This window comes from Festucalex cinctus, chromosome 5, assembly GCF_051991245.1.
Source record: "Festucalex cinctus isolate MCC-2025b chromosome 5, RoL_Fcin_1.0, whole genome shotgun sequence".
Lineage (NCBI taxonomy): Eukaryota > Metazoa > Chordata > Actinopteri > Syngnathiformes > Syngnathidae > Festucalex > Festucalex cinctus.
The window spans coordinates 20,115,444-20,130,305 of record NC_135415.1 but is presented as its reverse complement, the minus strand read 5'-3'; the positions used below and the strand labels follow the sequence as shown (position 1 = coordinate 20,130,305).

Sequence of the window (14,862 nt, the reverse complement as noted above, 5' to 3'; positions counted from 1 at the left end):
TGGTCTCTTATTTTTCTAATTTCTTAGCATGGTGAATTAGGCTTTTCATTAAGCTGCAAACTACAAAATTAGAAATAAATTCAAGAAATGTTTCAATTTGTGTTTAATGAATCTATGTACGAGTTTCACTTTGTGAGCTGAACTCCCACAATATTCTAATTGAGATGCACTTAGACAGTAATGTCAACAAAATGATCCACAATTCTTTTGCATTATGATGATGAAGGCCAAAAACAGAGCTACTGTCAAATAAAGCTACCGTATAATGAATATGATTACTGCACGATGAAGCAACACATTTGATTCAGTCATCCAGTCTTCTACAACATATGTACAAAACAGAAGTTGACTTTTAAATATAAACCAGTCAGCATTACATAAATCCTCAACAAGACCAACTGCAGAAGTAGAAAATAAATTTAAACATTTAAATGCCACTTTAAGGGTGATTGTTGCAGAAAAAAAAAAACATTAACCCATTGTTGCTACCACAAACTGAGTTAATATTGTGATAAGGTGCATTTGAGACTTGCCCATTTGAAAAAAAAAAAAAGTATATATATAAATATATATATATATATATATATATATATATATATATATATATATATATATATATATATATATATATATATATATATATATATATATATATATATATATATATATGGGATGGATTACTGCAAGTAACAATGACAAAATAAATGAATAAAATGAAATGTGCGATCAAATAGCAAACTAGGTTGCTGAGTGCTGATAGCGTGGGTGGACATTTTTGGCTAATTTTAGCATTTAAGAGTGCATGGGGAAGCTAAACTTAGCAACATGATTCTGAGATACGAGTTTAATTTGCTATATGATCGTGTTTGTAACTCAAAACACTTACTGTAAATCATGCCTTTCCTATTTCCCTAAAAAAAATATAACATGTTTTTGTTGTTAAGAAACTGATTACATAATATTGAAGGAATGAAACCATTTTTTGCCACTCTTTTTTTCTTCAACCCAATGGATATTGTGCTGCTCCTTCTGGTGCACCTTGACCACTTGGCAGTATAATACGGACATATGGAGATGATCACAATTACTCATTAAGCCCAGTAATATTAGTTCTTCAAAAAGGATAAAGAATATATGCCTATTGATACTGTTACATTGTCTGCTTACATGTGGTGCTGAATCATTTGTGTTCAGATAACAAAAAAGGTTATAACACGGTGAAACGAGGTTTAATTATTTGTTGTATAGTTTACCGTAAACGAGAGGAGTGGCAATATATATATTTTGAACAATTGTTCACTATCTGACAAACTGCTGCTTGTTATTGAGTTAAAAAATGTACCTCAAGGCACGAGAGTATTTCGAATCTCAGGAAGTTTTTTTTTTTTTTAAACTAATTATCAATTGATATTTCACTATGAAACCCAATGAACCTCCTTGTTGTCATCTTCCCGTGCTCTCAACAAATACAGAAGCAGCGTCCATCTTTTGAGAAGCTGTCATGAAGTCAGCAGTCAAGTTCGACGGTCCTGCTATGTCCCGCCTTTCACTGCGTCAGCATGCAGGCGGCCATCTTGCAAGCCACTGCTGAGATGAGAGCCGCCCCCCGACCGCTTCCCTCTTCTGATTGGATGAAGGTGATCTCACAGTGTGGCGTCAGCTCTCGGACTATTTTGTGGAACCTGTCACGAAAACTAAAAAATAAAAAGTACATTTCTGTCTGCATTTTGTTTTATTTTTACTTAAGTAAATGAGTTGAAATAGTATTTTTGTTTGTACACAAGTATGTGTATTTTTGCCACCTCTGTCCATTTCTCACCACGGGTGCATCTTGTAAACGGAGCCGTCCACGCCCACGGTGATGTTGAGAGCTTCCAAGCCGCGTCGCTCCCTCATCAGGTTGATGACGCCAGCGAGGCCGGCGCCGCACATGTGGGCCGAGCGAGTAGAGACGCTCTCGCAGACCAGACCCACGATGTCGCAGTCCAGCTCGGACGGCAGCACGCCCATCGACGTCAGAATATTGTAGATGTGCTTCCTGTCACCCGAGTCACTGGAAAATATGAGAAAGACGTGGCCATGTTTTGAGAATTAAATCCAGATTTTTTTTTCAAGAACAAGGTGGCAAAATTATGAGTCATGAATTTAAGTAAAGAATGGATGGAAATGTTTTCAAACATCCCAAAGTAGGTATTGTTAAGGTTGAGTGTTGTTTTGGCAAAAAGCTGGAGGTCCAAAGTGTAGTGAAGCAAGGAAAAACTGGAGTCTCAATAAATAAATAAATAAATAAATACATAAATAAATAAGGCCAACCAGAAAAGTGGAATCAAAATGAGTACATTTAAATTAAAAGTGTCAAAAATGGATGGATGTCATGATACCTCACTTATTTCATGTCCTGCTCACAGGTGTCCATTGTCATCGTGCTCACCTTTCCACCTGCGAGACGTGTCTCGCCTCGAAGCTGCCGCGCGTCTTCAGCATTTCCGAGGCCTCGCCGTTGAACAGCAGGTTCTCGTTGACCAGCTTCATCATGACGAGCCTCACCAGTTCGCCCATGTACTTGCCGCTGATCAGCTTCTCAAAGCTGCGGGAGGACACGGGTGACTTTGACAAAAGAATAAGGCCTAAAAAAAAAAGACATTTGGGCTTGAGACTGACACAAGCAAGCACGGGGCGCTCGAGAGGCTGAGTGACGCAGGCCTCAGCGGTTGTCTGGCGTCGAAGGTAAATAGCCATTAGGCCGACAGGCACTGTGGCGAGCTCATTAATCTGACACCCTCACCCGAAGGCCGGCCTCTGACGTATGAGGCCCCGCAGCCGTCTATAAACATCCTTAAGCAAGAGCAGACGGTAGCTTAGCAACAGGCACCGGGAGCTCAGGTGAGCGCCGGGTGAGCAGTACCACATTGCGCTGATTGATGCCCAAAAAAGAGCAATCAGGGAGCCAACGCTTAAGCACCTGCCAAAGCATTGACGAGCCATTCAAGCCCAAGGGAACACAATATAACCACACATTCCAAATGTTTTATAGCTAGCTGATATGACAGAACATGAATTGATTTAAAGCTTTACTGAAAACAAACAAACAAACAAACAAACAAACAAACAAACAAACAAACAAAAACCCTGGGCTCCACTGTTGGCCATGTGCGACGTGGGATCCTGGAGGTTAAAATAAGTTATTTTAAACTAAAAAGGAAAACTTTTCCATAGGTTGATGCGTTAGTGAGTCGGCGTGCACTGTACACTCTGTTTTCAAAAATGAATATGAAGCTAACTAGCTAGTTAGCTAGCTAGCTAGCTACCTAGCTGGTATGAGAGATCATGGACGGATTTAAAACTTTACCAAAAACAATAAAGAAAAAAATAAATAAATACGATTTCAAGAAAAAAGTGAATATGAGGCTGGCTAGCTAGCCAGCTAGCTAGCTAGTCAGTAGGGATGTAACGATATGGGCAATATCGTGATATTGTGATATTAAAACTGGCACAATATCACCGTCGTCATGTTCACAATATTTAGGAACGCATCGGTTTAAAAAGTCAGGTTGATAAAAAAAAAAAAAAAGTCAGGTTGATTTCCATTTGTGCAGTTCTAGCACCCTCTGGTGGCTAGTTTATTAGTGCAATTTAATTTTCATTAGGGATGTTTTGGCCTTCTATGTTTAATATCAATGCCAATGGTCAGGTGTAGGGAACGTAATATGCTTGTGAACCGAGTCAATATGTGGAGGAACTTAATATGCATTAGCAAGTAAGTGCCTCAATATTAAGTCTTATTCGAGATTGTAGGTTGTTTATATGCATTAATTTACAAAAGCACAATCTTGTGGGCTTTTTTTTTAGTATGAGCTCATATTTGTTTTACAATATTGTGACTTTTATTAGTATCGCCAACCTCCCTACAATATTGTGATAATCATCGTATTGTGACCTTTATATCGTGATAATATCGTATTGTGATGTTTGGATATCGTTACATCCCTAGTCAGTGGATTTCTTCCATCCATTCCTAGCTAGCTGATATGACAGAACATTGATTTTTTGATATTTTAAACTAAAAAGAAAACCATATCTCTATCTGTGTGTCCATTTAGCGATGATCCATATTTGGCCTAGTTAACTTCCTGTCCAACTCACAGCTGCTGTCCCGGGTTGATGGAGGTCTCGTCCACCACTCTGTCGTACTCCAGCCTGAACTCCTCCAGCTCGCCGTTATCCCCGAACGCCCCCCACTCCGTGTTGACGCACATGCGGCCCACCTCGCCTTCCACCAGCTCCACCGTCCTCATCTCCTCCATGTAACAAGCGTTACAACCTGTACCTGATAAATGGAAACATAGAGTAGATCCTGTGTTAAATTGCGTGAAGAGAGAGGTTTCGGGCTCATTTTTTTCTCATCATTTCATACCAACAATCATCCCCACTTCACAGCTGCGGTCTTCGTAGTAGCACGAAATCATGGTGGCCACTGTGTCATTCACCATGGCGACGACGTCCATCTCAATGTCCTGTGCAGCATCACAATGACAGTCAGTCAGCAGATTTCTTTCATCCATTCCTTGTTTGCAAACGTACCCCTCGTCTCTTGATAGCATCTTTGAGCAACCCGACGACGTTGTTCCCCTCAGCCCCCGAGGCCTTGAAACCTTTGGTCCAGTTGAGTAAGATTCCCTGCACATAAACACACATGGCTGCGACTGTATTGTACAAACAGTAAGTGACGAGAAGTGACTGTAAAGCTGCTACCTTGTCGATGTCCTCGTGACGCACCGGGAAGGAGAACGTAAAACCTAGAGGAAGTTTCTTGTGCTTGATGTTGTGCTGGTCCAAGAAGTTGGACATGCATTCTGCAATGTAGTCAAACAGCTGCAAACAGGAAGACAGCAGGAAGCTTTGACAATGTAACAACATACACCAGAATATATTCTTTGTTTTCTGCTAAAAATGACTATTACTGCAGATTACTGAGTCACAGCATGACTGAATGATACTGCCATCAGACACTGATGCTATTCATTAGCCTGTCTAAAGCATTTCATATTGTGTGTTAGCATGAAGCTAACATTAATGTCAAAATTAAGTGGTTGTTTTAAATAATGGGCCAAGATTTTTGATCCAACAAAGGGTTAAAAATCCACAGAGCCTACTGATTAGTGAACACTAACAAAGACATAGGTTACCAGGTTATCAACTATAGCTGCAGTTAATAATAATAGTCGTTTTATTGGCAACATTTTCGAAGAAGAAGAAGAAGAAGAAGAAGAAGAAGAAGAAGAAGAAGAAGAAGAAGAAGAAGAAGAAGAAGCAACTTCCCCCACCACAGCAAGTCACTGGCATGATGCACTAAAAACACGTGTCAAAAATTACCCAGATTGAGTCAAAAAGGGGCCGACATGCTACTTGAGTCAATTTCACCCAATTTGCATTTTTAAAAAAACACACACACAATGAAATTTAGCCCTTTTGTACAAAACAAAACAATTGTGTCTTTTTTCCTTGTCTTTTTTCCTTTAAAAAAAATAAAAAAATAAAAAAATAAAAAAGTCAAATAGTGTCAATCCATTTTTGATCTAAATCAGGTTATTTTTGACTCAGCTGCTTTCGAGTGAATGACACATAACAGCTGGGTCAAAAATAACCGTCCGAAGTCATCAACATCCCAACCCTGTAGGATTCCGACCCTCGAGGACCGAGTTTGCCCACCCACTGCCCTAACTTTTTGGGTTACTTATTTGCCTCCAAATGTTGGGTCAAATCAATCTGCAGAGTCAAATAAGTAACCCAACTTTGGGTACAAGTAACCTATTCTGCTCAAAATCCACATCTACCTAGCAAGTTGGTTAGGAAAACAACTTTTCTTAGACCGATAGACTGAACTTTCTGTACGTGGTTCCATGAGACTCACCATCTCTGCAGTTCCCGTCATGGCATCCTCAGGAATGGAATACATCTGGTTCTTGGTCTCCACCTTCCAACTTCTCTCTTCATCCGCCCCCACCTTGACCAGCATCACCCGAAAGTTGGTCCCTCCCAGGTCAAGAGCAAGGAAGTCACCCACCTCTGTCCCAACCCATACTTCACGTAAATACACGGACATGCCCCGATTACAGGTGAGAGACGTCATCGGGATGTTACCTGATCCTTCGGGGGTGGAGCAAACGTAAGTGGGCAACATTTTGACGCTGGCCGCCTCGTGCGTCTCCAAACGTAAGCCTCGGTCCATCTCGCGCCGCATCCTCTTCATGATCTCTTTCAGCTCGTCCTTCTGCAGCCTGAGCTCGGACAGGATTTGATCAACCTGCGACAAAAAAACAACAACCCAAACACAAATCAAGACCTTCCGTTACAAGGCAACATTAGACAGACCACAAGCTCTATTACCATCAAGTCATGTCTATCAAATACACAGCTGGATCCACTAGATGTCTTCACCATCTGCTCCAGATATGAGCTGACGCACGGCGTTTTCACCAGGAAGTGTGTGTTTCCAAGTGTGTACTGAGTGTCCACGGAATGTGCGTGTGCGTGTAAAGGGAAAGCCAGCCAATTGTGTGCCACTAAATGAGAAGCTCCGCTTATTTTATGCTACAGGTAAAGTGGGCTGGCTCAGCCGAAACGCCACATCACAGGCCCATGCCTTCCCAAATTTACCCCATCTACTGCTCACACATGCAAACCTAAACTGTGTGACGTCACAAGTAACCGAGCCAAAATGGGACCGACTTTTAAAAACTAATTGACATTTATCCACCTTTGTAGGTGGTCATAGTTTCATATTTTAGAGCATATTTAAGAAAAAAAAAAAGTCCATTACAAAAACAATAAGTTATAAGTAATGAGTCAATATGACAATTCGGTGTCTTTCTGCCTTCCCCAATTCGCCGCCAAAACTGGAAGTTTCCATTAAACTTCAAATTCCTTGTATTACGCCAGAAAGGCACTTTTCTTTTTTGTTTTTGTTTTTAAATAAATTACCTACATGGATATAATACACAAACATAAATATATGTACTGTAAGCTAGCTGACAGGGTGGACAATGACAAGGTGGACATTATTTATTTTAATGCTAGCATTTAATGAGCACATGGTGGACCCGAATGAAGCAACATGGTTCAGTTAGCAAGCTGACTATACTTTTGAACAGATATACAGTATTGCAAATTTCAGAAGTTTTTATGTTAATTCATATTTCACTAGTTAGGCTTGAAAACATTCAGCTACACACATATTATGATGAAAATTATGAAATATAAGTGTAAATATTTATTCTGCGACTGTCAACTGTTTTAGCCTCCAATGAAGAAAGTCAAAATGGTGGTCATCACTGAACACATCAGATGGTTTCTTGAAGGGGCAGTTACTGCATGACAGGGTGGACATCAATTTGAAGTTTATTTGTATCGCACATTTCATACACAAGGCAACTCAAAGTGCTTTCAGGTGATTTTAGAGACACATCCAAATTGTTCAATATGATTATGAAAGTAGAATGTACAGTACAGAAGTTCAGATAATGGATGGATTGAAGATGATCAAAATGATTCATTTGATGAAATGTTTCATTTGCATATTGAAGTATGAATGACTGATGAGAACACCAAAGACACTTTTGAATGTTATTACGCCAGATTAAATAAAATATATAAATGTATATACCAAGCATTTCTGAATTAAAAGTCATTATTACTATTGCAATCCGACATGATAACGATCTGTATGATTTGAAAATATTTACAGCATTTTGAATTGTAAATTTCTTTTCTTATCATATGGATCTTCATGTCTTAGTCTTTTCTGTACAACAGGTTTGCACAATAGCTTATGGGGTTATGTATATATTTGCAAAAAAAAAAAAAAAAGGCGTCTAAAATTAGCACCATATGTAGGATTACCGACCTGTAAAAGTAAATATAACAAGCAAGAGGGGAAGACCTCCTGTGATTACAGTATCAGGGTTACTGTGTGACCTTATATCCTGGTGACCTTAGTGACATTAGTGAACCTTCCCCCGACCTTGATGCAATGACACACTCATTTGCTATAATTTAATATAACAACTCGTAGGTAGGTAGGTAGATAGATAGATAGATAGATAGATAGATAGATAGATAGATAGATAGATAGATAGATAGATAGATAGATAGATAGATAGATAGATAGATAGATAGATAGATAGATAGATAGATAGATAGATAGATAGATAGATAGATAGATAGATAGATAGATAGATAGATGAGATGTTTTGAATTATTTACCTTATCCATTGTATGACGACGAGGACGTCCTGCCGATCATTGGTATTCTGCTCCCCTCCAATGATTTTTGTAAGCTTGTTATTGAATTTGAACTCTTCTGTCTTGAGAAATGTTACGTTTGTGATTAAAAAATAAATAGATAAATAAATAAATTGCCTTACTACATTATGAACAGCAGGAAATCAAAGCACAATTACATGACTACAAAAAAAAATCTTCAGAAAACACAAAAACTTTTAAGTGCTATGACTAACCAATTGATTTATCATCACTTCTATTCTAATAAACATTGTATGACATAACAGATTTCTTCATCGCCATTCCTCTTCCAATCTGAGAGTTTGTTCACATTGGATCAGTCCAAAAGGTTTAAAAATGAATACACATCACATCGATTAAATCCAGAGGCACATTTTGTCAGACGAAAAAAAAAAGAAGAAATAAACCCCAACAAGCTTCTGCTTCAATTTTCTTCAAGCTGTAGACGCAAGCCGGGCTTAGTTCCATGAAAAGAAGGATGATTTCCTTCCCAGCTGGCCTGTCAAACATTTGCACCCAAAACCATCATCCAAGTGTTGCCTTGGAAACGAATTATAGGCACACTTGTGCCGTCGAAAACACTCACCGCTGAGGTAAGTGGCCGGCAGGGAATTGTTAAATGGAGCAAAACTGCCGGAGAAAACATCAATTGCCACACTTTAGGAAAAAAAAAAAAAAGTTGACAGACGCACAAGTTTAAAAATAATAACTAGGCAAGCTCATCGTACAAGTACGCATTATGATATTGTTTTATACGGGGGTATGGGGGTGTGCATAATCAATCAATCAATCAATCAATCAATCAATCAATCAATCAATCAATCAATCAATCAATCAATCAATCAATCAATCAATCAATCAATCAATCAATCAATCAATTAATCAATCAATCAATCGATCAATCAATCAATCAATCATTCAATCAATCAATCAATCAAAAAATCAATCAATCAATATTTATTAGACCACTTGTCATAAAGCCTCATGAAGTGTTTAATGCGGAATATTTCATTTCCAGTAAAGCTCTTGACAATTTACCGCTTTCCGACTGGAAGTCAACTCCTCCTTGTGCTGTCATTTTATCATGGTCAAAGTGTGCCCCAGCCCCAATTAACCTACAAGCTACAGTAAGTTGTCAGAGACTTTATGCCCCTGGTAGTGTCACCCACGCCAAACAGGTCCTAAGTGTGAGACCAGACACGCCGCTAATATTTTGTTAAAGGCTTTACATGAAATTATAGCTGTATAACATTCCACAAGATCATGAAATTTTAACAACTTAGATTGAATGAACAAATTGTGTGTGCGGGAAAAAAAAAAGAGACAACAACAACAACAAAAAACGTTTCTATAATGTGATTAATGGATTAATTGTATTCTGATATGCGTTTCCCCAAACTTTTATGCAATATGTGAAGTATGGAAGAACCACGGTGCAGTATAAAGTACAAAGTGCATACTCATCGACATACTGATTTACTTTATTTAAAATTGAGTGGGTTTTAGAGACTTTTGATGTTACAGTATCTGTCTGACGTGGGTTTTCCAAGACAATTTACTATCAATTATAACTCCAAGAATTTGTTTTCATTCACACTTTCAATTGGCGCACCATCAATGTTTATATGTAATCAAGAAGCCATTATTCGATTAGCAGCATTGCTTTGGTTTTGTTCATGATTAAAGAAAATGTATTTCTTTCCTTCCACTTTTTCAATATACATAGTTCATGGTTCATAGTAGTTATACCTTATAAGGTTATTAGAATTATCACTATTATAAAAAAATATATTGGTATCAATTAGCAAAAAGAATGAATTTTAGTGCACTCCTTGGGATACGTTAAAGATATTACAAATTAAAGAGTTTTGGCCTCAGCACTGACGTATACTGCTCTATTTTGACATATTGAACTCTATGCTATAAATAACTTTTTAACCATTGTCCAGCCACTTTCCAAATGCCATATTTTTCAAGATTATTAAGTATAATTACATAATTAATTGTGTCAAAAGCTTTTTTAAATTCTACAAAACACTAGCAGCATATTTATTTTATTAATGTATTATGTTTAAAAAAAAGTCTATAAATGTATAGCTTAATGTTTATGATAATAACTGCAATAAAATATTAACAATAATAAGCACGATTTGTCTTCTTCTTCTTCTTATTATTATTATTATTATTATTATTATTATTATTATTATTATTATTATTATTATTATTATTATTATTATTATTATTATCCAGGAGGAACAAGTATTGTAACGGCCTTTTGTTTCCGGGGTCCGAATATGCCGAGGGACCCAAAGATGATCGTGACGTGGTCGGTGATTGGTCACAATCAAAATAGCATCTCATACTACTACACTGTGACGGAGACGCTTCGGATTTCTTACTAAAAACGGACAGCCAATTTTCTTGTGTTAATGATAGTTTATTTTGTTTCTTGTTTTAATTAAGCGGGTCGCGGGTGATTTTTTTTCCCTTTTTTTTTTCTTTTTTTTTTAAACCGGGTAAGTTACCACAGGAAAACAATCTAGCATCAATAGCTAACCACCACTCGGCCTAACTTTATGAAGACATTCGTCGATTTAATTCACACTACTGTGTGATAATAGTGTTGTAATATATGCATTTACATTTTATGAAACTAAAATAAAATGTACAGAGTTGTTAAAGTTCAACTTCTAGCAGGGCGGCTACTTGCGCTTGTTAGCTAGCAAACAACGCTGAGTTTATGGAATAGTAATCTGAGGCGGATAATGCTTGTCATCTGACCCACGTCCCGCTGCATTTAAGATTATCCGGCGCGTGGGACTGTGTCTGCTGAGAAGGACCAGCCGGAACCATGAAGCTCTACAGCCTGAGCGTCCATTATAAAGGAGCCACCAAAGTCAACCTCCTGAAAGCGGCCTACGACCTCTCCTCCTTTAGCTTCTTTCAGAAATCCAGGTGGGTTGTGGTTGACTCTATGTGGTCAAATGTGACAAAATCTTTTGCCGGTGAGAAGGCTAGGCAGTAAAAATTTATAAATAAACTACGTTACATTTAAGGGTTCAAAGCGTGAGGGAAAAAAAATATTGCCTTTTTTTCTGACATGATATATACCTAAAATAATGCAGTTTTTGACTAATCGGATTATTCAAATAAAATAATCAGCATTTTAATTATTAAGTATTAAAATTGAAACCCAAAATATATTCCAAAAAGGAATTATGCTCCCATCATACAACATTACCCTTAAAAAAATGCATTTTTTAGTTAGAGGGGAAATTATAGCATGATTAGAATTGGGATTTGTGTAATAATTGGGTTAAAATGTTGAGTTCTATTTCAAAATATGCTGAAATGTACAATTATTGAATTAATTTTACATTGCGTGGTTGCCTGCTTATGACAAAAATATTTATTTATGCTTGAATTTGTCAATTAAATTGCCTTCAATATTCCCAAATTGCCTAACATGAATATAAACCTGCCGTTTTGCACCCTATGAAAGATGAATCCGCACAGGTTTCTTTTTCCCAACTCTCATGTTGTGTCGTCTTGTTGTTGTTCAGCATCCAGGAGTTCATGGCCTTCACCAGTGCCTTGATAGTTGAACGAACAACAGTTGGAAGTCGTGCCTCTGTCAAAGAACAAGGTAATGGGGCACTGCGTCACACCAGGAGCTGTTGCAAGTAATTTAGGTCGCAGGAATACTTCAGAAAACGATTGATATTTAATACTGTTTGTCGCTACATCTACACATGCAAGTTAAAACTTGACCATGCAAACTGAAATTTATATATGGTACTGATGCAAAGTGAAAAAGTGCGCTGTGGTCTGACGAGTCCACAATTCAAATTGTTTTTAAAAATTATGGTTGTGTCCTCCGGGCCAAATGAGAAAAGTAACATCTGGATTGTTGTCAGCTGCGAGTGTTGGATGGATTGGATTTGCACAAATCGAATGTTCACCCACAGAGTACCTGTGTCATGTGTACGTGAGGAATGACAACCTGGGTGCGGTGGTTATAGCAGACGGCGAATATCCACAGAGAGTCTGCTTCACACTCCTTGACAAGGTGAGCACACCAGTGCCGGTTTCTACACACATGCGCACACTACCCAGTCCTCCATTGTGACGGTGTCGTGCGTTTTAGGTGTTAGAAGAATTTTCCAGACAAGTCGACAGTATAGACTGGCCTTCTGGGAACCCCGACACCGTTAACTACAAAGCCCTAGACGTTCACCTCGCCAAATATCAGGTATGTCACCTCTCCATTGACTCATACAAATAAAAAAATAAAAAAATGATCAAGTGACTTGTGTGCCAAAGGAAAGTCGACCTGACTGCTTGTGTTCCGCTTCAGAATCCAAGGGAAGCAGATGCAATGTCCAAAGTGCAGGCGGAGTTGGACGACACAAAGATCATTTTGGTATTGAAGAAATGAATCTCTCTTTCGCTTTCGCTCTCACACTCTCTCGCACACTCGCTCTCCCTCTCTCCCTCTCCCTTTCGTCATTACAGTCAAAAGGTCACAACGTAATGAAGTAATGTGCAATACAGCTATATACGATATATACTTTTCTTCTAAATGGCCATCAGCCAGTGCTTCTCAGTTATTTCTTGTTATGCCAAGGTCCATGATGAAAAAAAGTATTTCAACCCCAAACTCTCTGACTATAAATAGTATAATTTGTCTATAAAATTGTTAGAAGTACACCTGCAAAGGTGCTAATACTCCTCGTCACTCTGTGCCACTGAGTGTGTCAGTGCCATCTACTGTAAAAATGCAATTACAATTTATTCTCTTGCCCTGTGCGCTGATTTTATGACGGTGCATGACATCGGCCCAACGCTGTCCGACTCCCGACGTCGGATTGGTGTATCTAGTTTGGCCTTTAGGTCCTAAAATTCCATTAAAAAACAAACAAAAAAACTGCAAGTCTGGAAGTAGCTTGGCTTGTATTATTGTGTGTTCGTACAGTGCTGATTTTGTGTGTGGTCTGGTGTGTGCAGCACAAGACGATGGAAAGTCTGTTGGAGAGAGGAGAGAAACTGGACGACCTCGTGGCCAAGTCCGAGCATCTTGGGACCCAGTCCAAAGCCTTTTATAAGACCGTGAGTACTCAGCATTTATTAGAAACAGAGCTAGTATTTAATTCATGAGGTTTTTTTTGTAGCTAATTTAACTGCATTGTGTCCACCGACCAAACAGGCGAGGAAACAGAACTCCTGCTGCGAGGTCATGTGATGTCGCCACCCCGTCCCCATGGACACGCCTCTATCACTCTCACTCTGTTATTTGCCTTCCCACTCGAACCGATCCCACATCCCCCATCGAGCGTCAGTTGGGCCATCTCAGCGCCGCGTGATGAAGATCGGCGACCAGCGATTATTTTTTATTTTTTTTTCACCGATGGGGGCTGGAGGAACCATTTGGGTTCGAGGGACATTTTGGAGGACGGACTTGCGTGTCGTCGTCTTTTCATGATGTGGTGTTGAAACCATTTAATATCATTCGGATTGCATCAGGTCTTAAATGTGGATTTTTTTCCCCCTCCAATGACATGGCAAACAAACACATTTGCTAAGTCATCAGCTTCATTATGTTTATTGAACTTGTCGACATTCCCGCTATGGCTGATTGTGCATTTGTGAGGTGTTAAAATGCAGTGTGTACATGTAGCTCCCTCTCGTCACAATGCTGCTGGGTGATTATGACTCTATACCAAAACCCAATTGGAATTATTGTCCTAAAGCACTAACATTGAGTTACTAATTTGGCTGAGTGACACTCCCAACATGCCCGCCGCCATTTTTTTTTTTTTTATTTTTTATTTTTTTTTTTAATTAAATACAGAATGACTTGTCTACTTGCATCCATTAAAGATGGAGACATGCCTTTGGTTGTATTTTAGATGTTTTTGCTGTGCGTTAGGCACAATGTGTATGGCTGAATTAATGAGTGACTTGTGTGTGTTTCTGGCTTTTACAGTGTAAACTGTTGTGCAATACCTCGCGTCTCAAACTGAGAGAACAAAACGGAAACGTTACTCATAAGGGGTCAGCAAATTGGCCTTTGTATAATCTTATGAGGAGTGTAATAACCCACATGAAGCCTGTGCAGGGTTGATTCTTGATTTAATAAACACTTGTCTGGGTTCACGTTTACTTTGTCTGGATTATTCATTCTAACATATAGTTTATCATTAGGCAAGTTCAAAATAGTTGTATGAACTTTTCAAAAAAGGGTTCATGATAATGATGCATAATTTTCACATGGCCAAATACTCAGCATACATGAGAAGTTGCCATTATACAGTCTCAATTCATCAATGTGCAAACTCAGCTTTTCTGGGAGGGAAGTCCAATTGAATAGACGATGTACACTTCAAAGTTCTACACAGCTGACAGGCGTGTAGTTTATCTCTAGGGAAATTTCAGAAATCTATCAAACATTGGTTTTGAAGCGTTTATAAATGGACTAGCAAAGGTTTAACTTGCTGATTTACATTGAGTAAAACTCGAAACCAAAGGAGTTACGAGTCCTACATAGAGTTTGTAGAAATC

General features: G+C 38.5%; 2 protein-coding genes across 5 annotated transcripts; one reads left to right on the top strand and one right to left on the bottom strand.

Annotated features, from left to right (window-relative positions):
• Positions 1 to 676: 676 nt before the first annotated feature.
• On the bottom strand, positions 677 to 8,389 carry gck (glucokinase (hexokinase 4)). 4 transcript variants are annotated; one of them, XM_077521449.1, is made up of 10 exons: positions 8,263 to 8,389; positions 6,142 to 6,304; positions 5,912 to 6,066; positions 4,753 to 4,872; positions 4,582 to 4,677; positions 4,415 to 4,514; positions 4,144 to 4,327; positions 2,432 to 2,587; positions 1,820 to 2,053; positions 677 to 1,694 (listed from the first exon to the last, which is right to left on the bottom strand). In XM_077521449.1, the coding sequence occupies exons 1-10, from the start codon at positions 8,269 to 8,271 to the stop codon at positions 1,547 to 1,549; spliced, it is 1,365 nt and encodes a 454-aa protein (XP_077377575.1). In that variant the 5' UTR covers positions 8,272 to 8,389; the 3' UTR covers positions 677 to 1,546. The 4 variants fall into 4 exon arrangements, with proteins under 4 accessions (XP_077377575.1, XP_077377574.1, XP_077377576.1 ...); XM_077521448.1 differs by lacking the exon at positions 8,263 to 8,389 and adding an exon at positions 6,388 to 6,470; XM_077521450.1 differs by lacking the exons at positions 5,912 to 6,066; positions 6,142 to 6,304; positions 8,263 to 8,389 and adding an exon at positions 5,187 to 5,222.
• A 2,219-nt stretch (positions 8,390 to 10,608) lies between these two features.
• ykt6 (YKT6 v-SNARE homolog (S. cerevisiae)) lies at positions 10,609 to 14,463 on the top strand. Its single transcript, XM_077521871.1, has 8 exons — positions 10,609 to 10,817; positions 11,104 to 11,256; positions 11,865 to 11,947; positions 12,270 to 12,370; positions 12,449 to 12,553; positions 12,659 to 12,724; positions 13,309 to 13,410; positions 13,508 to 14,463. The coding sequence occupies exons 2-8, from the start codon at positions 11,153 to 11,155 to the stop codon at positions 13,541 to 13,543; spliced, it is 597 nt and encodes a 198-aa protein (XP_077377997.1). The 5' UTR covers positions 10,609 to 10,817; positions 11,104 to 11,152; the 3' UTR covers positions 13,544 to 14,463.
• The last annotated feature ends 399 nt before the right edge of the window (positions 14,464 to 14,862 follow it).